The 22,408-nt window shown below is 43.9% G+C and overlaps 1 protein-coding gene across 3 annotated transcripts in view; it reads left to right on the forward strand.

Annotated features, from left to right (window-relative positions):
* cask (calcium/calmodulin dependent serine protein kinase) overlaps nt 1-22,408 on the forward strand; it is an 86,869-nt gene that overhangs the window by 4,685 nt on the left and 59,776 nt on the right. For 2 of the 3 annotated variants that reach the window (XM_022232309.2, XM_022232310.2), the window contains exon 3: nt 8,986-9,098. In XM_022232309.2, coding sequence (XP_022088001.1) covers nt 8,986-9,098 — 113 coding nt within the window. Of the gene's footprint in view, nt 1-8,985; nt 9,099-15,499; nt 15,607-22,408 lie in introns of those variants that run through there. The other variant, XM_087146109.1, reaches the window with a different exon arrangement.

Below are 22,408 nucleotides of genomic sequence, written 5' to 3' on the forward strand. Positions count from 1 at the left end.
TCTTCCCCCAAACCGCTAGCCACAGTGTGCAAACTGGAATTTACTTGAACCAGTTATGTACCGGCTACATGTGCACACGATTCCTGCACTGGAACACTGGATAACTGCTCATGTACATGTACTGTACAGGTACTGCTGAACGTACAGGAGTTTTGAGTTTATCCCTAAAGCTATCCTTGAACCTGGAAAGAAGTGTTAGAGATTAGATCCCTTGAATGCAAGGGACCCCAGATGACCTGGTGGCCAACAATGGAATGTACACACGCCAATCAGTTGATATTTAATCTTCTTGGAAAAAAAATAAAGTGCCGCCAGTTCGGTGGTTAATTTTTGTTCCCCAAGTCCTGGTAACACCAGTACTGCTGCTGCAGAGTGTAGTTTTCCAAAACTTTCTGGGGTGTGGTGCCACTGGCAGGCCTCTTATTGTTGTGAAGGGGGGGGGTGGTTGATATCGCCCATGGGGAAGAGGTGTTGACAGTGGTGGGAGAGAAAATGAAGCCTTGATTGATGTAGCAAACTGAAATATTTAGGTACATGTACAAGTTACTATAACGGTGTTGAGAACACATGCTGGTACTGTACATGTACATGTATGTGTACACATGAGTAGTTATTCAATTATATATACATGTACACAATGTACGTAAATGCAGATCTCATTTCATTTATTTGCCAGATAAAAGGACATACAAAAATACGCAAATTACATACAAGAGACACACCTACGGTAAAACATCGAAATACATTACATGAGAGATATAACTAATTGCACAGTAACTAAAATACCAGAAAAACACCTCACCAGCCAGACTACTCTAGCAAACTATCACACAGAACAAAAACACAACTACCAACCTTCAAGTGCAACACAGCAATATTCACACTGGGTACGTGTACACATTGCATATACTGGTACAGTGTACATGTACGTGTACACGTTCATTAGTGCTGACACCAGACTACCGGTACATGTATTTGCATTTTGATCACTGTGTTCTGTAAATGTGATGAAGACACACATTTTGCACACTTTCATACAATTGAAGATGTTTACACGTACATGTATTTGCTGTGCAACTCTGCACGTATCCAATTCTGTATAATACCGGTATATGGTTGATTAGGCTAACCAAAGAAGCGTGTTCTCTTCATGAAACATTAAACAGTATGGTTTAATATTGTAAAACTCTCCATGCATTTGATTTAGTTAGCCAGTTAATAAATGCAATTAAAAAAAAATTTTTTTTGTAGTTCCTTGCAACTGCCTGCTTAGCCACACTGGCACTTTCTCCTTTTTTTTGGGGGGGGGCAATTTATATGAGAGGGTTACTCTTACACAGTGTACTTTATGTACAATGTATAGTTACACTTTGGGGTCAAACTACATGTATTTCATTCAAAAATAGTGAATATCAACATACATATTGTTTTGAGCTCAGTAAGGCGATTAAATTTGTCAGTTTTCCCGCGTGATCTGGTTCTGCTAGAGCAAATATGACAGGGTTTTTGTGGCAAATTCATTGACATTTTCCGTAATGGGATTATACACATCCAGCTGTAAGTCTATGACTCTCGGCCCCCACGTGGAATGTAATAACAGCAAGCTAATGCTATCTGAGGCGACTAAAAATACACCGGGTTTATCCCGAGCTCTAATGCTCTGGGAACGGAGGAGGCGAGAGGGTTGATAGATGTGCATAATGCTATGATAACTACCCGAGCAATTATAGGCAAGTACATGTACATGTACTTGTTTAAAGGTGCACTGTGCTGTAAGCTGGACTGTGGAAAACTTTCCCTATTACTCAAAACTCCACTGTGTTTGGTGCAACTTTGACGGTGAACCGGACGCAATGCAAATTAATTGGTGCCTGGTCTCTCCGTGCCTTGCTCAGTCTGGCAAAAACCTGCGGGATGGACGGGCTCGTTTAGAAAATTATGCATAATTTATTCCTTGACTGGATGGGGAGATAATAAATTAAGCAATTTCACAACCTTCTAACGATCGGACTCTGCACTGCACCGATATCTGACAGTGACTCAGAAGTACATTACGTGTACCGTTAGTTGGCCATTGTTGTTGATCAGGCTTGTGTGTCAATTCTTTCATGAAACATAAGCCATGCAAGACTTGTAATCTGCATCTGTTAATGTTAATTTAAAATGGCATGAATATTGGTCCTTGGTCGCACCAGTGATGTTCAGTTAAGATTGTACTCATGTACACGTAATTTAATTAATTGGTTTACAAATGCACTGTAGTAGTGCTCTTATGGTACAGAAAAACTATGTTAGTACTGGAAATGCATGTTGTGAAGGGGTAAACATGCATTCCTGAATTGTGTGAAGCCCCTTCCAATTGGCCCAGTTTTAACCCAGGCTTAAACAAGAAGTTTGTCTCCAGCAACCGCGAGGATGTAACTCGGCATTACCGTGGCAACACTCACTCGTACTGTACACTGTCCATGTAGTGCACCGACTCTGAAACGAGAGAGATCATGCCGTCGGTGTTTGCACTGGCAGTATTTTCACACGCGGCGTTTTGACCGAGGAATATTTGTACTGCCGTCATTGAATTCATGCCTTCCTCCCGTCCATAAGGCTGGGAGTTATTTTACGACAGCAGGGTCCGTATCAAGGCACGCACTGGTCACGATAGGTGTTGTAGTGTACATGTATGTATCTTGAAGAAAATATTTTTTCAGCCGGACTGCATTGCGTGTGTAGTGTGGAGCACTGGAAATACCCCATGACATTCAGTTGATAAACGCTAGTGCGACGGGAAATCACTGACATTGTACTTTGTACTTTGAAATGATGTGCCTGTATGGTTTGTGAAAATGCTTCATACCTTTAATCAAAGTTCAAGGTATACCGTTATTACAAGTTGTATACATGCGTGTGGGTGGTAATGCGTACATAGGGGTAATTCCAGAAATTAGGGGTACAAAAGTGTGACATTTTTGTGTCCCTGTTACACCTGACCTTTGTTGTTTCACACAGAAATTGATTTCAAACTATTACTATTTGTTTGGCAGGTAATTTGCATCAGTTCACCTCTCTCGGAAATTAGAAAATGTGTTCTGAACTTACAAAATCATATGTCAGATGCGACACAAGAGTGGACCCCTCATTTCTGGGATTACCCACATACACGTTAGGCCCCGTAGTATTTTCTTTTCATTGGGCCATGTTTCTGTTTTTAAATTAAAGGGATCTGCACATTGGAACATGTACCGGTATGTCCCAGCTTGAACGCTTGCGGCTGTAGATTAAGCAATGAAAGAATTGCACAAGTTCTCAATTTCTCACTACTGGTACCGGTTCTTTCTGGTAGCTGTTTAGATATTGTTGAATGTTTAAGTTTATGGTAAATGCACACGTTTGGGTTGTTTTGATTCATTCTCCCTCTGTCACAATATGTACATAATACACGGACATGTCGCTGCGAATACTGGACAATTAGGCCTTGGTCTGTCAGACTCTCTAGTAGAACCTACCCTACACTGGCCATTGTTGCCGTCGTGAGATCAGCGGTCACTGAACTGCCACAGCCAGTGTTGTGCGCATGTAGTTTGCTGGCCTGTGGGCACCAGCATTGCTTCATGTCCTGAATGGACTAAGTTTCTCCAATTTGAATACAATCAACCTCTCCTTGGACCAGACTGTTATTCTTCAGTAGATTGCCGCACCTTGCAGCATTGTTTCATCACTCCAGGGCAGCACTTCCTCTTTGTGATTTTGCGAACCCGAATGCCCCATTAAAAGTTGCAAAGTTGCAACATGGCATTTTACTAATCATCTCAGGTGCTTGTGTTTGTCAGGGACATTGGTTAATGCCCCGAGCCAACACCTGCCAAGGTGCTTTGCTCCATGTTTATCGGCTTCACACTGTAAAGAGGGACTTCGCTAACCAGGTGTCCAGAGCTGATAAAATTGACAATTTTTCCAATGAACACCACTGGTACCTTCAAGCATTCAAGTTTATAGGGGACTTGTAAATGCAAAAGATGAACTCAAAATGTGGGTTTCAGTGGGAAACTACACCAATGCCAGGCTTGTCGTATTATTTTGATTGGACAAGAAATGTATCAGAGAATTGTTACATGTATCTTGTGTTTTCGATAAACCTGTACATGTGCATTGTACGTGTGCCATACCAGGGCATTTTGTGATTAACTTTAAAAATACAGTCAGCCTACATGTACATGCAGTGCAAGAATACACTTGGTGTGTGATCAGGTTATAAATTGAATGAGTCAAGCTGGTGGATTGAGTAAAGCGGCTTGAAATAATTACTGTATACATGTACACATACATGTACATGTGTGATTGTACTCGGGGGAGATATGTAAAATATAATGGAAACAATGGCGTGTTAAATCGACCACTCTTCCATTTACAATGGAAATGTTTACATTACATGTACATGTACTGGTGTATGTGTGTTATCTTAAAAAATAGTTAAGTGGTAATAAATTATCTTGTATAATTAAAATGAGATATCTACTCGTACTTGTTCAGTATTTCCTGTTGTTGAGATGAATTCTTTTTTGCCACTATGAGGATTTTTAAAGTAGAATTCCTATGATTGTACATGTACAGTATGGTGTTCATGTTGAGGCACAGTGCTGTTGGTACCGGTAGAGGTCATCCATAGAGTCTGAAATGGACTCCACTGTCTATTAAGTGGGGAAAAAAACCCAGTATGACAGGCAATTAGCAGTGGATGACAGGTCCCAAGCAACCTGTGGGCCCAGCATGGCCCTGCTGGGCCCCACCAGGGGTGCTTCCTAGCAAATCACAGCATCCTGCTGTCCAGAAATGTGGTACTACCCTGGGCAAAAAACCACTGCTCCTGGAAGTCTCGAGACTCAGGCTTATAGTGATGCATGAATCTTGAGGTTGAGGCTCACAGTGATGCATGCATCTTGAGGCTGAGGCTTATGGTGATGCATGCATCTTGAGGCTGAGGCATATGGTGACGTATGCATCTTGAGGCTGAGGCTTACAGTGATGCATGCATCTTGAGGCTTAGGCTTACAGTGATGCAGACATCTATAACCTGTGAAAGTAATCCAACCACAAGTCAGTGCCTTTCACAAAAGTCACACATACATTCATGTAATACTAGTACATGTACATACATGTACATGTGGCCCAGAATCTTGACTCTGGATAGCTAGAGCTGCACTTCTACAAAACGAGAGCTTAAGCCTGCCAGGAGGTACATGTACATGTACGGTAACCTTGGATCAGGAATGTGTCAGTTTAGTTGCACAAAACAGGTCCCACTGGTCTTTAAATGATATTTGTGCTTACTGTACGTGGACATTACCATTGCATCTCCTGAGCAAATCTTGGTCTGAAATTTTCCTCCACCTGGATACATAACAGCGATACTGGTACCTTTTGTTGCTTTGCATTTTGTAAAAGTGTACATGTACATGTACGTGATTTAGACTGAACCTCGAGGCTTAGGACTACACGTACATGCCTGATTGTCCTGTTTAACCATGGAGGTAGAAATAGACGTGGGGGTTCATTTACGGCACCTAACAGCGCGCTACAGCTCAGAGGGTACTTCATGTTTGCATGGTCTTCTTTCATCAAGTTAAATAATGAGGCATACACAGGCTTGGTGCGTGTATATACAGTGCATGAATCGTTTCTTCATCCAAATGTCTACGCTTAGTAATTCTGACGCACAGGATCGTGCACATGTAGACCCTCCTCACATGTACCATTACACAGTATGGTAAACAGACAGATAAACAACACGTGTTGTCCATTTAAGCGGTGTTTGGACTCAAAATGGCATCTTAATGCATACGGGCAGTCTCCTTTGTACAGGAGTCATTGGAATGCCCAGACTGCTTGCCAACATTGTCTTGACTGGCAATTACATTTACGTGGGTGTACTGTACATGTACTGTACATGTACATAAAGGTGATGAGTAAGCACACATGGCCATGTCGACTCCCCAGTCATGGGGGGAGGGAGACGGGATACCACTCCTTCCTTGCTACCAAAGGCCTCCTGGCATCCACTGACTCCCTCATGGTCTTTGTTTGCCGAGGTTGATGCCTAAATGGCCAGGCACTGGCCCCACAGACTCTGTCAAGTTGAATACGGTGTGTCAAGTTGACTACGGTGTGTCGTATATAAATTATGACAGAGAATGAAGTGTCAATCAATGACTTCCTCTAGTGATTGCATTTATGATGAGCCTTGATTGGGTGAGTGTGCCACAGACTCATGGTTTATCATCAGATAATTACATGTACTGGTACATGTATGCAGGCAATGAAGAAAGGAGAGGAGCAGGTGTCAAGCTGTACCAGGCATTGCGTATAATTCAATGATACATGTACATAAAATGTTTGGATTATAGTACACTCTAGGTACATGTACATGTACACTGTACATGCCGGTGCTTTACTTGTAAATGTAGTGCACTGTACATGTACCGTGTACAATGTTTCCCCATTTAAGTTGACGTACTGAGTAATAAATAAATTAAACAAAAACAAACAAACAAACAACTCTAAAAGTGCATTGCACTGAAATCTCAGTGTCTGTTTACATTATTTGTTTACAGTGTACAGTACTGCGATTGATTTGTCGTTTTTGTTGTATCTTTTGACCCTTTTATTTGTTACAGTACCTGTACATGCCTGCACTTCCTTTTCTAGTTCACAGTGAGGTGCTTACTGGTACATGTATACATGTGTAGAGGCTTTGCATGACAGCCATCTTGCAGGGCAGTTCTTTTGTTCTGCAGGTACAAAGTACTGGACCAAAGTACTGGCCTGCTAGATGGCAGCGATGCAAACACTCTAACACAGTGTGCAGTAAGTCCAATAATGCGGAAGGATTTTCCTTGTAATTGATATTCAACTCAACTGCGTGCATTTCTGTTGCAAGTTGGCAGTCTGAGCAGTGATCCCAAGGCCTTTAAGAATTGGAGATCTGTTTCCTTGCTCTGCGTTGGTTACATTTTATTTGTTTCGGAAAACTTTATCCTTAGCTGGTGTTGTTTCCACGTCCCAGTGTCATGGACCATGGACCTTCCAAGTAGGGAAATGGTGTTAGCATGTTTGTGTGCAAAGCAGAAGTTGGCAGGAAACCATCCGGTCGTAGTTTATATCTCAATAAATTTTGGCTGGTACTTTGTTGCCGAGCAAATGTCTCCAGCTGCCCCATGAAATCTGTCCCAGATGAGGAAACAAAGGTTGAGGACACTTCATAGCCACTGCCTCACTCAGATGTACTGTATGCTCACAGTGCTGAGTGTACAAGTGTGCCACTCGTGCATTTCAGATAACTGTTGCATGAAATCAGTTAAATACTGGTACTACATGATATTTTTTAGGTGGTAAACATTCACAGGCACATGTAGTGTACATGCATAAATGTCTTACATACAGCATATACCAGGTACTGTACATAACAGGTGCTTACATGTACAACCTGTACACGTTTTCATGACCTTGATAACCAGTACATTCAGCTCAGATCCAACAGCAGGATGACACATATATACATGTACATGCACATTGTTGATAAACAAATTTTGAAGGCTCCACTGCCACAATAAAGTATTAATGAGGCTCTCTTGCATGCATGACTGAATTTCCAAGTGGCTGAGACAGAGAGCCCCTTCACTCTGCAATTTAGATCCGGCAGGGGGATATAACAAGCGCATAGGGTAAACTGATAGGTGCCAAGTTTGCGCCTGCAGGCCCCCTCGTACAGTTTCGGTGAAAGCAGTCTGGAGACTCCGGCTGTTTTACATGTACATACCGTCACTCCACAGTAGAAAATGAGAAAGAAAGAAGTGGAATACGCATCTAGTAATTCCATACATTGCATTTACAATTATATTGGTACCAGCAGGTGTATTGTATTCAACTTTCACCATGGTTGATGAATAGACTGTAACGATCTTGGAAACTGCAGTGTTGCTGTAATGGAAGGGTGGGGATTTACGTTTAATTTAAAAGTTTACCATACTGTTTAAACATTTAAATGTGTAACGTCCCAGCCTTACCACGGTGTCACTGAAAACTTGAACACAACAAATTGTCTGCCATATACATGTAAATAGTTGACTCAAAGTGCTGGTGATGAATTCATGGTGTTCCTTTGATATGATCGAGCAGTAAAGTGTTCTGAAACCCGGATTACAGTTTACAGGCATCGTTCACAATAAAAATGAATGCCAGATTGCGTCAATCAAAGCATCAAACCTGTAAAAGGTGGCCGTTCTGTTTAAATGTTTGGGAAGATCTGTAAACAGATTTGGAACTTTTTTCGTTTAAACGTGGTAACTTCCCACCCTTATCGTAATGGACTGTAATAGACATGAATGTATACATACATGTACATAGAACGTAGTATTACATTCCTCAGCATTAGTTGTTCATTGATGATTCGGGAGATTTTTCTGGGACCACGGGTCAGCCGTTACTTTGCAAGCCTTGCTTCCAGTCTGTGAATAAATCGCGGTAGAATCCATTTGTGCTTGGGAGCAGTAAATTACTCAGCTGTGATCAGCGGACCAGTATGGCGAAAACTGCTCCATGTAACTGCGGACCCGAACCTGAGACTGCCAGAGCAGATTTTACAAGCCCCTGTGCACAGTTGTGCCGTCTAATTACTCATACCTTGTAGGAATGCACAAAACGACTGATGGGGGGAGGACTCCTCGGCAGGAGCTTTTTCCATCCGTATCATGCAGAAATTTGCAGAGAGTTACACTTCGTACGTCTCATGATATGGACATCTGGCATGGTTTCACATTGGTACCGGTACCCCTCGATGATGAAGAAGAGGAACTATTGACAGGCACTGAAAACCACTGCAGTAGTGTGCTGGGTGCCGGCATGAAACCCCTTTGGTCTTGTGCACAATCCGATGAAATTTTGTCCTTTGTTTGGGTCGGTTTGTGACTGGCGTATGTCCTTTCCTGTTTATTTCAGGGGGCCGTTCAGCGAAGTGCGGAGATGCATACACCGGGAGACCAACCAGCAGTTTGCTGTCAAAATTGTGGACGTCGCCAAGTTCACCTCGAGCCCCGGACTCAGCACAGAAGGTCAGTGTGGCTTTGGTATAGATTGGTGGTTGAAACAAACACAGATCATGACGCACCTCTGACTTGCCACTGGATGAACCTCTTTCTCTTCGACTTACTACTGGTTATCTAAAATTACCGGTACATGTACGTTGCTTGTCTGAGTGCTACATGCATGGTAACCACTTGCTGCCAGGTGGATTTTTCTTGAGCAAGACAAAATCCCGGGTCCTTTTCAAGATTTTCCATTTTCAAAATTCTTCAAAAATTCATCATTTCATTTAATGGCCGTTTATACCCACATGAAGGACTCTTTGGGCACTACTCTAAAGCTGACAGGTCCGGGCTCCAGTTCTGCATATAAAGCCTATGTGCTCGAAAATGGGTCGCCCGGCAGGAAGTGGTTAATGTTTCAAACATTTTCTCTCGTATTAAACTACATGTTTGTTAGTCATTCAGCTTAACCAAGCAGCCTGAAGGCCGAGGATATTGTCACCTCAGTTTCTTGAGCATATCAATTTAAGCTGACATTGAGATTCAGTGAGATTTCCATGCACTGGTAGATGATATAGTTTGTATTTTGTTCACTGTGGGGCGTACTCCACACGGGCAGTGTATAAATCACTCAGCGTGATGATTGTTGCCTTATGCTTGTTTCACATTTCTCATGGTTGACGTCAGCACAAACGGTCTGTCTGTCTCCCCGATCACAAATTATGCCATATGGGACCTTTCTCTCTCCCCCCCCCACTTTCCAATGGATATCCAAGCTGTGTAATCTGCCTGTAATCTTTTGGCCAGTTCCCAAGCCCCGCACATTCACTGTCTGCAAAGGTTGCAGGGAGCAGGCGGCCAGGCCGAGCCAATGACAAGGGGAAATGCCACTGCATTGCACAGCGTGATTTGACCTCGATTCCCCCTGGTCGCGTTCTGATTTTCGTTGACCTACATCACAGGAAGAGTAGCTGCCACCAAGCGCAGATCAATGTCTTTAAATTTTTTTTTTTCATCCTGGACATGCTCCAGGAAAGTGCATTGTGGCAACCTCCCCAAAAAGTGGATTTTAAAAACTGTGTAGCATAGAAATGGCAGAGTCAATGCACAGCGTGCTGCTTGCCTGACACCATTTTTTTTTCCCGCGTACACCTGCTCATGTTTCCTGGAAATACCGGTATAAACCAGCCTGGACTGGCAATGATGGAGCCATAACCCATTTTGGGAAACATTTGGAATTTTTCATGTAACCGTTGGCCCATCTGGGCCTTTCTGAGGGACGAGGCTACTGTTCATTTTGGGGGCTTTCTACATGTTTTCTGGCGGAAGGGAAATGAAACAGACCAAATATTATTTACCTTTCATTAAAAGATACATGTAGAGCTCCTTTTGGGAGGGGGGCTATGGATTGGCAGTGTGTTGTGTTAGACATGAAGGGACTTGGTACGTTTCTTCTATCCCTAACACTCCCAAATCCTCCCATTTTAATACGATTTTACATACACCCTAGGGGGTTAGGGTCATGGAACAAGTTCTGTACATGTATCCCAGAATGTCAGCATACCTTATCAGCACCCGGCTCCTGTACCGTAGTCAGAAGGAGCTACAATGAGCAAATGTGTAATTAGTTAGTGTTAGCAGACCGTGGAGGCCTCATTGAATACTTGACAGAAATAGTGAAGACTTCTACCCACTTCTACAGAACTGTAGTGCATTTTTCACAGCCTCGGGCTCACGTCCCAATTTCACAAAATCAAGGCAGCGCCAAACTTGCCGTGACCGTTCAATGAGACTTATGCTTGGGTCGGTCCACTTGAGAAAGGAACATCATAGCCAGTGTTTGTATCTTCTCTCAAAGCCAGGGTTTTCTCCATCATTTAGTCTTCTCGTTGATGGTACATGTTGAATGGTCTCGTGGGTCTTATATTGTGAGAGAAAATTCTGAAAACCAAGTGGTTATTGCTACCTGTATGTAATTGCAGTATTTTGTTGCCAGTATCCCCTTCAAGCAGAAGGGCCCCCTCATTGGTTGAAAGAGCTTGTCCACCGAACGCGGTGAATGCCTACCCACTGTAGTGGTTCAGTTCACCGTACCGGTACACGCACTTGTACATGTACCGGTGGACCACCTCGTGAACACCATCCGCGCGAGAGTTCAGTTTGGAATACTACAATTTCAAGTTGAATACATGTATCCCTAATTAAAAGCTGACTTGTCTTTTTCCGGCCAAGGTTGATCGCGTGGCATCCAATTTTAATTACGAGAAACGCCTATTAAAGTCTTTTGTTAATTCACTGTGGACGTGTACATGTACTGTGTAAGTTTTAACGACCTGTGACTGTTAAAGTGCCTAACTGTATTTTCTACTGATGAAAAAAAAAATAGAATTTAAAATACCGGGTAATTCAGAGTGCCATTCGTACACACACACGTTCTTTGTATCAGGTTTGAATTTGTAACCTAAAATTCAGTCACAGTCCGTGAGTGTTCCATTTATCCACGTGAACTGTGTTCCAAACCTTGTGCAACTGTCCATTAAGTCTCCCCGTGATTGTCCTTGTTCCATTCACGTCACCTAAATGTTTCTTTTCCTTCTTGTCCCTTCAGAGAATCCAACAATCAATAGCGGTAAATTAATTACCGGAATAGTCAGGTTTAGACCGGCCCTCCTCGCGAGGGCCGGTAATGAAAGGGGCCGTTCATCGGGGGGACCCTTGCTCACACTGTTATCGTAGATGCGTACATGCACATGTACATGCGTCACTCACTTGGGATGTACATGTAGATGTGACATCCGCATCATGCGGTTGTGCTGTAATTACTGCGGGCTGAGCTGCAGCGCGCTCGTTACGACTGGTCCCAACAGGCAAGGCTGGGTACGTGCACAGTCCCAGTCGAGGACTCCATACCTGTCTTCACCATGCATGCTGCCAACCCCCTTACTTATGCAACTACATAGGTCATGCTGAATTAGACAAGATAAAATAGGCTGCATTCTGTTTGAGTTGGAATTGAACGTTGGCTCCGGTACCCCGTTAGTAGACATTCCAACCTGCACATAAAAATACAAGAATATACTGTGCAGTTTTCATAACGTTTTGCTCAACTGGGTATGGCGTAGACATTTGTATACGTACATTGCACGTGTATTTACAGTGCATTAACCTGCAACACTTTGGTTCATGCATAGGCTTACTGATGGAATATCTCTCATGTCTTCATGTACATGTATATGTAGTTGCAATTTTTCATCTCTTTCGTGTTCCATTTGCATTTGCCCTGGTGTACATCCTAACGGGAGCACCGTTTGGCCCAGCAACAACAAACAAGATTCAGGGACTGGCACCGAGCATTGTTCTGGTTACACGTGCTCCATTCCTGTGAGGAACATGCCCCAAGGATGCAATCCCATGACCCAAGTCATGCAAATCGTGTATTGCTGTTAAGCTGCAGGAGTGGTTCTCCCGAAAGAATGTACACAAAAGCGGCCTTGTGCCCAAGCTTGCTGTCTACATTGTTAATGCCATTTATAGGGGAACTAAACAATTTCTGGGCCCACAGGAGAAGAGAGGTCACTCCGAGAAAATGTCTCTTTTTTCAGCACTGGAGGGCTCGACATGCTCTGAATACAACATATAAGCTGGGTTGAACCGGTGCAAGAATTGATCTCACAACTTGAATGAAGAGCGAGACATTATGATTCCACTACTTTGTGAAATCAACCCCGCCCCCCTTCACCCACTAGGACCGATTCCAGTTTCCTCTGAGGATCAACATTTAACACTTCCAAACAAATGTTAAACCTCAGCAGTCTTGAATCTCCCAGTTTCAGTGTAATTATTCCACGCATCTGTGGAGGTCATGGCTGGTCATGCTTCAGTAAGAAATTGCACCCCTTCAGGAGGAGCCACAAACATACAGTATACCAGTACATGTATGTACATGTATGCACGCACTGTCCATGAATGTGCACATGAACATTCACAATGTGTACAAACCTGTACTCGGGGGTAAGCATTGTGGTCCCTGACTGATGTTTTCAGATATTTTGGGAGTCACTTTTCAATGGAATCATGACCCCGAGATGCAGTTTGAAATGAATTTAGATAATGTTGGAACGTGACTTGAATTGCCTAAGCCTACATGCACAATGTACCTGTGGGGATATTGGATAGTCGTCAGATGTTCATATTTTTTAATTGATGACAACATGTAGATATTAGCGTAACAGTACGCTGAGAACATTTTCATCTGTCTCTCTTGTTAGGCGGAGTACATTTCAGTATACACTGTACATGTTCGGATACAGCAGCAGCATGGAGCACAGTATGATGCACTCGATTGTAATTTGTGAGCATGGCTGCATTGATCTCATAGGGACACATGTTAAGCTGTGTTCCCATCGGACTTTTGAAAAAAAAAACAACTACCGCAGCCGAGCGGAATAATCACAAAATTTAATCCACTTGAATACACTGCAGAATATCCGTCTTAGTGTTACACTGTGCTCGTGGTGTAACTGAACAGGCCGGACGTGGTCGCGGCAGATTTCCACAGGGCCGTTAACAGTGGCCTGATTATGCAAGCGGTGCCTCTGCTGCTGAAGCCCGGTTCGTCGGACTGTCACTCTTTTCTGTACCGGCCATCTCCTGCCCGCCAAGATCTGGATATACATGTAAATGAAATACCTAAGCGAGTCATGGAAGCGGCCATGCATACTGCCCGGGGGACCGGAGGATAACACCTCTGCAGTGGAAGGAAAAAAAAAAAAAGAAGAAAAACGCCAGGGGCCTGAATGCTTTCTTGACTGTGTAGATGTTGGCCGCAACTGTCCCCTTCCTTCTCCTTTCAAACCCGCCTTCTCCTCCCCCTCCCTTGGCCACTCACCCTGCTCGGTCATCATATCAGTTCCGAGCAATCTCGGCGTGATCTCGGGGCATCTGAAATGCGAGCCGGGGAGCCCCGATTTCCTGAAAGCGAAGACATTTTGATTGTCGGGCTTCGGGTGGGTTCCACGGTCGGTTCGGTTCATCGAGTGGGAAGGGGGGGTTGGAGAGGAGAGAGGGGACGCTTTTAATAAGGCCCAGCCGTCAAGGAGTAATAGGAAGAGTCGACAGCGAGGCCTGGAACATCACAGGGCCCTGCGCTGCACTGCCTGTCAGAAGCATGTTAAATAGGGGAGGATGGAGGACGTGTAATCGTTGGGTTTGAAAAGGTTAAGAAATTACGATGGGGTGATTACTTCCCCCCCTGAGAAGGGTCCTTCACATGCATTCCCTGCATGCACGGCGTGTGTTGGAGTGCCTGTACTGTATGCACGCACTAAAGCCTGCAGAGGTGACAGAGCACAGTCTCAGTAAAAGCACTGCTAATTTATTTTGGGTACTTGGAAATGCCAGCGACTGCTGAGATCTGAGAGGGAAGGAAGTGATTAGCGTGATGATCGTTTCCACCCCTCTGAGATGGCGCTTCTCAGAGCTCCTGGAACTCCTTGTTTTTTTCCCCCTGAATTCCCAGCCCCATGCCTGTAAAAAGCTACCATGTACCGGTATGTGCATGTACCGGTACACGACTTTTGTCTGTGGCTTCCAATCACCTGTTGCAGTGGTCACTGTGCTGCGTACCTGGTAATTGTCGCTGGGTCTGATGACATTGGATATGGTGACACTCCCTACAGCCCAAACTGGAAATGATGGAAGGTGCCGGGTGGGTGGGCTTTCACGGAGAGTGGCCGTGAAACTCACCAAATCTGTCAGTAGGGCAAGGAATCCAGCTACACGTACATGTAGCTCTTTGATCTTTGGGGAGTGCAGGGCCGAGGGGTTTACGAGAGATGGTTTAATCATGCTAATGGATCCCCATGGACCACCCTGAACTACAGGTACATTGTACTCGTCCGTCCGGGGAAAATCACCTGTGGGCAAATTCGATCAAGAACCACAGTTAACCATAGTTAGACTAACTCTGATCGAACGCACACTAGTCGGCGATGGTTGGACTTATCGCGTTAACTATTCGTGACCAGCCTATCGAGGTTGGTCACCTCGTTGGTTGCCACAAGCCGCTTTTCAGTGGCACAGTGCAGAGAGGACCAGTTATAAGACAAATGCCGGAAAGGCAGTATTGAGAACGACCATTTTTGCTGCTGTTTTTGCGAATTGCCCTGCCTGCATCCACGTTTTCTTGCCCGTCTGCCTTATGACCCGGCAACGGTTGACTAGGGTCGTTCGCACTTCAACTTCACTGCACATGCGGTACATGTAGGTGTGTGGTGTGTCACAAACAAACCGCTGCAGTAGTTAAACTAGTTGTCCTTGATCAAACTTGCCCTGTAACTTAACCATACACAAACTGTCACATGACAGGTCAACCAACTTTCAGTGTACTGGTACATTGTACGTGTACATGTTCAGGACAAGACTGTGTGTTTAGGTGCCATGCGTTTTATACGAACATACACCCTTCAGTCTGTTTTCTAGGTCATACTGTGAATGGGCCCTGCCTGCAGTAACCTCTGATGACCCTCAAATGCAGGTGGGTGGGTCGTGCATGGGTCAAACATTGATTTGTGCTCCAGTGAAAACCTTCGTGGAATTATGCAGCCCACTTTGATAGTGTAGGCAAAGCTTGGATCAAAGTGATTTCTAATAGGTACTGTACATGTAGGTTCACTGCATTTGGGTATAGGGGACATATTGTACAGTGCATGATCATAATGCACACAAATGTACATGTATATGTCCTCATATAGGTGTAAAAAGTGTCTGGTGTCATTTGACATGCATTTTAGCATGGTCCCAATCACCCAGGGCATTGTGGCAAGTGTAATTTCGGGGTTTTTTTCACCTTTGAGTGTATTCTTCAGGAATTCCAAGCGAAATTTACACGTTTGTGCTCTTGGTTCCAAATCAATCCCTGCTCGTGCTGTCGACTCGACTGCACCAATTCCCCATGATTTCATGGTCTTTTTTTTTCTTTTTTTTTTGTGCTTCCCCGTCTCCCCTACAAATCTCAGCCCATGGGGATATCTAGAGAAATGCAGCGAATGCTCGTATCCTATCCGAGCGATGACAAACAAGATCTCTCTCTGAGAAAACATCCAGGTGACTCTGACAAGCCCCAAGTCCCAGACGTCCAAGAAAAACATGAAAGTTGGAATTAATTTGATACTCGCTGCGAGCTCCCGGCTTTTTTTTTTTTTTTATTACAGTTCGTCTTCTCTGTTTCTGTTTTCGGACAGGAGTAAACTGGGTATGCATGCCTGTATACAAGTACATGTACAGTACGTATAAGTACAAAGACATGTGACGTTGCTGTTTGAATTTTTTCTCTTTGGAAACCCCAGTGCCAACAAAAACATCAGATCACCATCAGAACGGCAAGAATTTAGACGCAAGCAGAGTTGACCGTTCCACTTGTTTCCTGTATGTATCAGTTCTTACAACATCACTGGCTTGGTTTTCATTTCAAATGCAAAATAATTTACGGCGGGTATGATGGAGATGTCGAGTCGTGGGGAAACGAGAGGGGGGGGGAAATTTATTAAGGGGTGGAAATCATTTTGGCAGAAGGATTCAGTTTTCTTCGCTCATCGATTCACATTTAATAACTTCTGAAGACCGCCCAAGGCCTACGCGACTGCTTCTTGAATTGCCCCCCGAAAAAAACAGTCGAGAAAGCAAAGCCAGTGCCCTGCCGGAAAAAATGTCAAAGTGAGTTTGATTCCGCAGTGTTAAGTCATCGTTTTCCATTACTTCTCTCGCCGGCACTGCCATGTCGTTGGCCCCACCTCAGAAAAGAAAATTGAATGGGCACGAGCCAGACGCAGAAAGCCGACTTGAAACTAACGTATACCGGTATCTATCCCATCATGAAAGTTACCCAGTTTTTAGATGTTAAAACATACAGTGATTACGTGATTCAAACCTGCTTGCAAGAATTTACTTTGCGTGCCTGCCTGTACGTACAAATTGATATCATTTGTATGATGGATGTGTTGTACAGTGTACTGGTAGGCTGCTTGCCAAGTACAAGGTTTATTGCATGACATGTGAAATTTGTGTACTGTATTTATGCATGTACATGCACGGGTACATGTACATGTATACATGTACATGTATGTTTGTTTGGCAACCAACAACACCGGTATGTCTGGAATGAGTCTTCATGTACTAGTAGACGTACCTTAAGATCATAAGATTAAGATGTGGTCGAGAGATGGAGTTCAGAATTGTGGGATACATGTACATGTAGGCCTAATGCATGATGAACGATTTGTTTGCCAGTACAAAATGCCATTTCAAGTTGGTTCCCTGGTGAGGTTGGAGAAAAAGTATCAAAGTTCAGATTACCGGTACCTCACGCTCTGAAAAGTTAAGACGCTAATTTATTGCCAGCTGATTAGTATGATTTATAAAGTTTATCCTGTACCATTGGCAGCAGATTGTTTGATGTAGAAAGTGCATTTACAGTACATGTGAATTTGTACTGTCTACGTGTACGTGTTCAACATTTGATTCTAGATAGGCCTACATGTACGTGTCATGTACGAGTACATTTGAGCACCAGATATCACTTTGTCAAGGGAAGAGTGTTGTAAGTGCGGTACATGTACATGTACGCTCGTCTCTCGTTAATGGTTAAATATTTCTTTCAGTCTCTCAAATGTGTTTTTGGAAAAGGAATCTATATTGCTTGACAGTCGGTTGAGCATAATTATCAATGATCTGTGGTTTTTTGAGGGCTGCCCGAGTTATTTTTCTCTCTCTAGTACGCTAATGCCAAGAACCCCCGGAGAGGAAGTCATAACTTCCAGTAATCCTATGCAGTGGTGAAGGTGTGAGACCATAGCCCCTCTAGTTAAAAACCAGAGGTACCGATAACATGCTGATGGTAACATGAGGAGCGTGTGGATCACCATATTGCATTCCACTGGACGGATGGTTTCATAAAAAAACAAAAAAAAAATCAACCATCTGCAAATATCCCCAAGACATGCTTCCAACTGAGGGGGTCATCCGTGCAGTGCACACCATTGCCTTCCGCTTGTTTGAGGCAACGCTGGCCAGAAATTTGTTATTAAATGCCTGGATTGGTTTAATGAAATTTGCCGTTTCATTCCGCTTGTTGTTTAACCGAGGAAGGAAGGGTCGGGGGGGGCATATGCACGTGAATCGGCTGGAGCAGCAATTTTGATGTGTGTGGGGGGGGGACAGGAAGCGAGAGGCAGAGATGGAGAGGGAGACTGGCATACACCTTGGAGGGAGAGACGGTAGCAGACGTGTTTATACTCGGTGACCTTCGTATTGACCTCTTCACAGCATAACTCTGATCTGGGTACAGTGTTACTTTGACTGCGGCAGCTTTACCGCACCTGCTTCCTTGTTGTGACCCCGCATGCATTTGAACATCTGCTCCGAGGACACCGAGGTGCAGACAAAAAAGGTGGTCTGGAAAAATGAAGATCTGAGCATTGCCTGAACGTATACATACATTTTTTTAAAGCCAGATTTCAAGATTGTTGACCTTTTAAATTCGGGATTTTTTTCAGAGCCAGTTGGAAGAGGGAGTTCATTCCATGCCAGCCTTTCAAAGCTTTGGCATGGATGCGTGTAATTCGTTCTCATTGCTGTATTGTTGATCCCTTGAGACTCCCTGTGACAAACTCATTTCAAACATACAAATTGATGTGGGTCCTGGGCGTGACCACATAAAACACAGGAAAGGGGTCATGTTAGCTGTGTGTCCCACTGGTTGTAAATTTCTGCGAGTGTTTGAACGTGCGGAAGCATTTCACACACGTGAATCGACATATTTGCCACAACCCGAGTTTGGCAATAGAACACTTCAAACTTCGTGTTCTTACAAAGTTGTTATTTCTTTCTGCAGTCAAAAAATGGACAGAACAAAGTTTCACCTGTCAGTTTTGACGCTAACATGGACATTGATATTTATTTAAAAAACAGAAAATCACCTTATGGTCACAGTCAAGCCGTAGCCTCCGCACTGATGCACAAGATTTTTGTGGCGGGCTCTAGTCCCAGCCAAAAAAATGTAGAACCGTCAGGGAAATACTGTGAACTACGGCGGTAACCTACTGTTCCTGGTTACTGTGTTTCTAACAAGTACTGGTACATTTAGACACACAGGGCCAATGTCCAGCCCCCTCATTTCTTTGATATTAAACCCAGTTGTCAAGTGTGTTGGGTCTTGGATTGCTACCCGAAGTCCATTTAAACTGTAACATCCCATGCAGCTAGGGGAATCATGCCCAAGATTTATGATGCTGTGGTAGGTGCCAGGGTTAGGGATATTACATGCACATGTTCTTCTCATAAAGTTGTCTCATAAATAACGACAGATCTGTTGCAGCTTTCAGCCAATGGATCATTTGGAGAAGTTAAATTCTCAGGATCTGTGTACTTCAGGATGTTTGTCAGAAACCTCATAAAAGGTTATACTCTATTGTGAATGGTACAAGCTCGATGTCTTACACGTACATGTACCCGGTGTGTAAACACAGGCCACATTTGCCATGCATTGCACGCATCCTCGGCCACATATGACAGTCGCTGTTCATTCCAGCGCTCGTCGTCGTCGGGGCTACCCACCCACCTGAGTCATCTTCTCTCTCACCTTCCTTTCCCTCTCTCTAACCCCGTCCCCCCCCCACACACACAACCTTTCCCTCGGGGTGCTGCTTTGAATAATCAATTGACCTACCTAGCCAAGTTCTAGGGTGCCTTGGGGTGGAGGGGGGGTAGTGGAAGAGTGCCACCGCGAGATCGATCCATAAACTGCATTGATACTACACCGGGCCCTGCTCCTTATAATATAAAATGTACATGTAGCTTTTTTTTTTTTTTGAGGACTTGCCTTTGGGATGGTGGACTGATCCATAGCTATGTTACCCACACAGATACCTACCAGTAGATTTTCTACGTGTACATGTAGGCCTACCAGTAGGACATACACTGGTACATGTGTTACACGGTATGTACATGTACATGTAGGTCTTTTGATGGTTCAAAAAATGTTGTGAAATACTGGGGTACATGTTTAATGCAGTTTTCATGTTTGTGTCTGGTCTGGTCTGTACTGCACAGTTTCATACCTGGAAGTTTGCCAAGATTGGCTACCGTATGGTGTATTTCAGTTTCTGGTGTAATTGACATTGGTTATTCCCCCATTTGATTGGTATTGACCCAACTATAAAGTGCTTGTAGTATTCCTGGGGAACTATACATGTATATGGGTGACTCCTTGCCGTTGCATTACGAGGAGAATGGTACCTGCCGTGGTTGTGTTACGTTTTGCTCACATTCATGGACATGTGCCATGTACATGTACATTTCCACAAATTCAGCATGGGGCTTGATTTCCCCGCGTGTTCCTGCAGTGGGATATCGTGTTCACAACTTCACACCCACCTCCGAAATGAAAGATTGATGCAATCAGATTTGTCACCCGACTGCACTACTCCTAGCTGTTACAGCAAACAAGATAAATATGAGCACCAGATCGAGAGACGTGACTGGTTTTGTTGATACTATGTACATGTTCAGTCGCTATTCATGTATGTGACAAGCCACCTGCCATGCCGCATCGTTGGCTGCAGTTTTTTCTTCAGTGAAAAGCGGCAAGGTGTTACATGTACATCCCGAACACACAAGACTACATGTACGTAGTGGACTGCTGTGGAAGTTGGGAAATAACAAAAACCAGATACACAGTGTTCCTTGTACGTGTGTGTAGTGAATTATTATCGGGAAATCCTTTCTTGCGTAAATGTAGCAAGTCATACCACATGCTGCTGGCTATGATAATACATGTACAAGGCCAACATCACTATGAAAATATGAGATTTGTGGCAGATTTTGCACCCAAGTGGTTTTTTTGGGAGGGGGGGTTGGAATGATGGAGTGTACATGTACGTGTACAGGTAGGCCTATACTGGTGGATCATGGTTGGCAACAAATGGAGGTATGATGCATTGTAGCAGGAACTCGACCCAACCTAACGAAATGAGTCGCAAGGCACCAGAGCCACGTTTGAGCTCCGTGCGTTGAACTGAATTCAATCTCACACGGTGTACAATCGATAGGAACCCTCAACATTTTTTTTCACCCAGGTAAAATGTCCGCTTCTGTCGAGGATGCCACACAGTGATACACGCACATCCAAACAGTTTACTCTTTCTGGTGCAAGCTTAAGCCAAATGCCCCCCCCCCCAAAAAACTTAAAGATTCTTCTTGTGGGATCTGGTGAGAAATTCTCTTTCGCTGACCGTGGGGGAAGGACACAACTTCCTCCATGCACTGACACAGACTGTGTGTACAGTTTGCACAGTGTTTTTTTGTGCGGCAAGCAAACAGTGCACGTTGTAATTCTCACACACCGGTGTCAAATAAGATGCAGGGTCACTGTTTGCACTGGTATGCACATTTTATACATTTGTGATATCCTGCGAGGAAAAAAAGTCTTCGGTATTCACAAATTGGATGGAAATTTAGATACTGCTTATTGCCTAATGAGATTACTGGCTGCCCTGGGTCTCCGTAAATTGCGCAATTGCATTGAAAGGTTTTCAGGGAAGAGATCTTTACAGTATGAAATTACTTTTTCTTTTCTCTCACCCTTGTCTCTTCGAAGAGAAGAAATTTTCAAAAATGATTTTCTGGGCTTGCCTTTTTTTTTTCATTCCACTGTGCTGCAACTAACTGTCAAATGAGTTTTAATCCCATATGGAAATGCCACTGTGCCGTGCTAGAGAGAGAGAAAAAAAAAGAGACTCCAAATGAGATTTCCATGCCAGGATAACAGGATCACACGGGAAATAAATTGCCAGGGCACAGTGGGGACGGAGCCAAGATTGAATAAAGCGGCTTGTAATCAGCCCCTTGAATGTTCACCCATGCATGTGTGAGTTGTGGCTGTCCCAGCAGTGTATTTGTGCGTGTGGGGGAAAGACTACGATCCCTTATCTCATGCGGTTCTGATGATTTTTCAACATCCCTTTCCCACGGCTTTCCCAAACTGTTGTCGCGGCCACATACAGGTAGCAATTTCTAGTTCACAGTTAAAAAACGGGGGGTCAAACAGTATGCATATGGCCTGGGTTGAGGTAAAGACCCTCACGATAATACCGGTAGGTCTCACCGCCAGTCATTGTCTTGCCCTACTATAGGTCCATTTAAGAACAAGACAATGAAAAACGGGGTCATTATACCGGTAATAACCATCTGCACCTGTGTGCTAAATTTTATCCAATTGTACCCATACATGTGTAATTACCCAATGAGAACGTTCTAGTTATGTACATGCTCGTTCTTGGCCA

The sequence above is a fragment of the Acanthaster planci genome, linkage group LG14 (genome assembly GCF_054643075.1).
Source record: "Acanthaster planci isolate LZ-2023a linkage group LG14, COTS_SCS, whole genome shotgun sequence".
NCBI classification, from domain to species: Eukaryota; Metazoa; Echinodermata; class Asteroidea; order Valvatida; family Acanthasteridae; genus Acanthaster; species Acanthaster planci.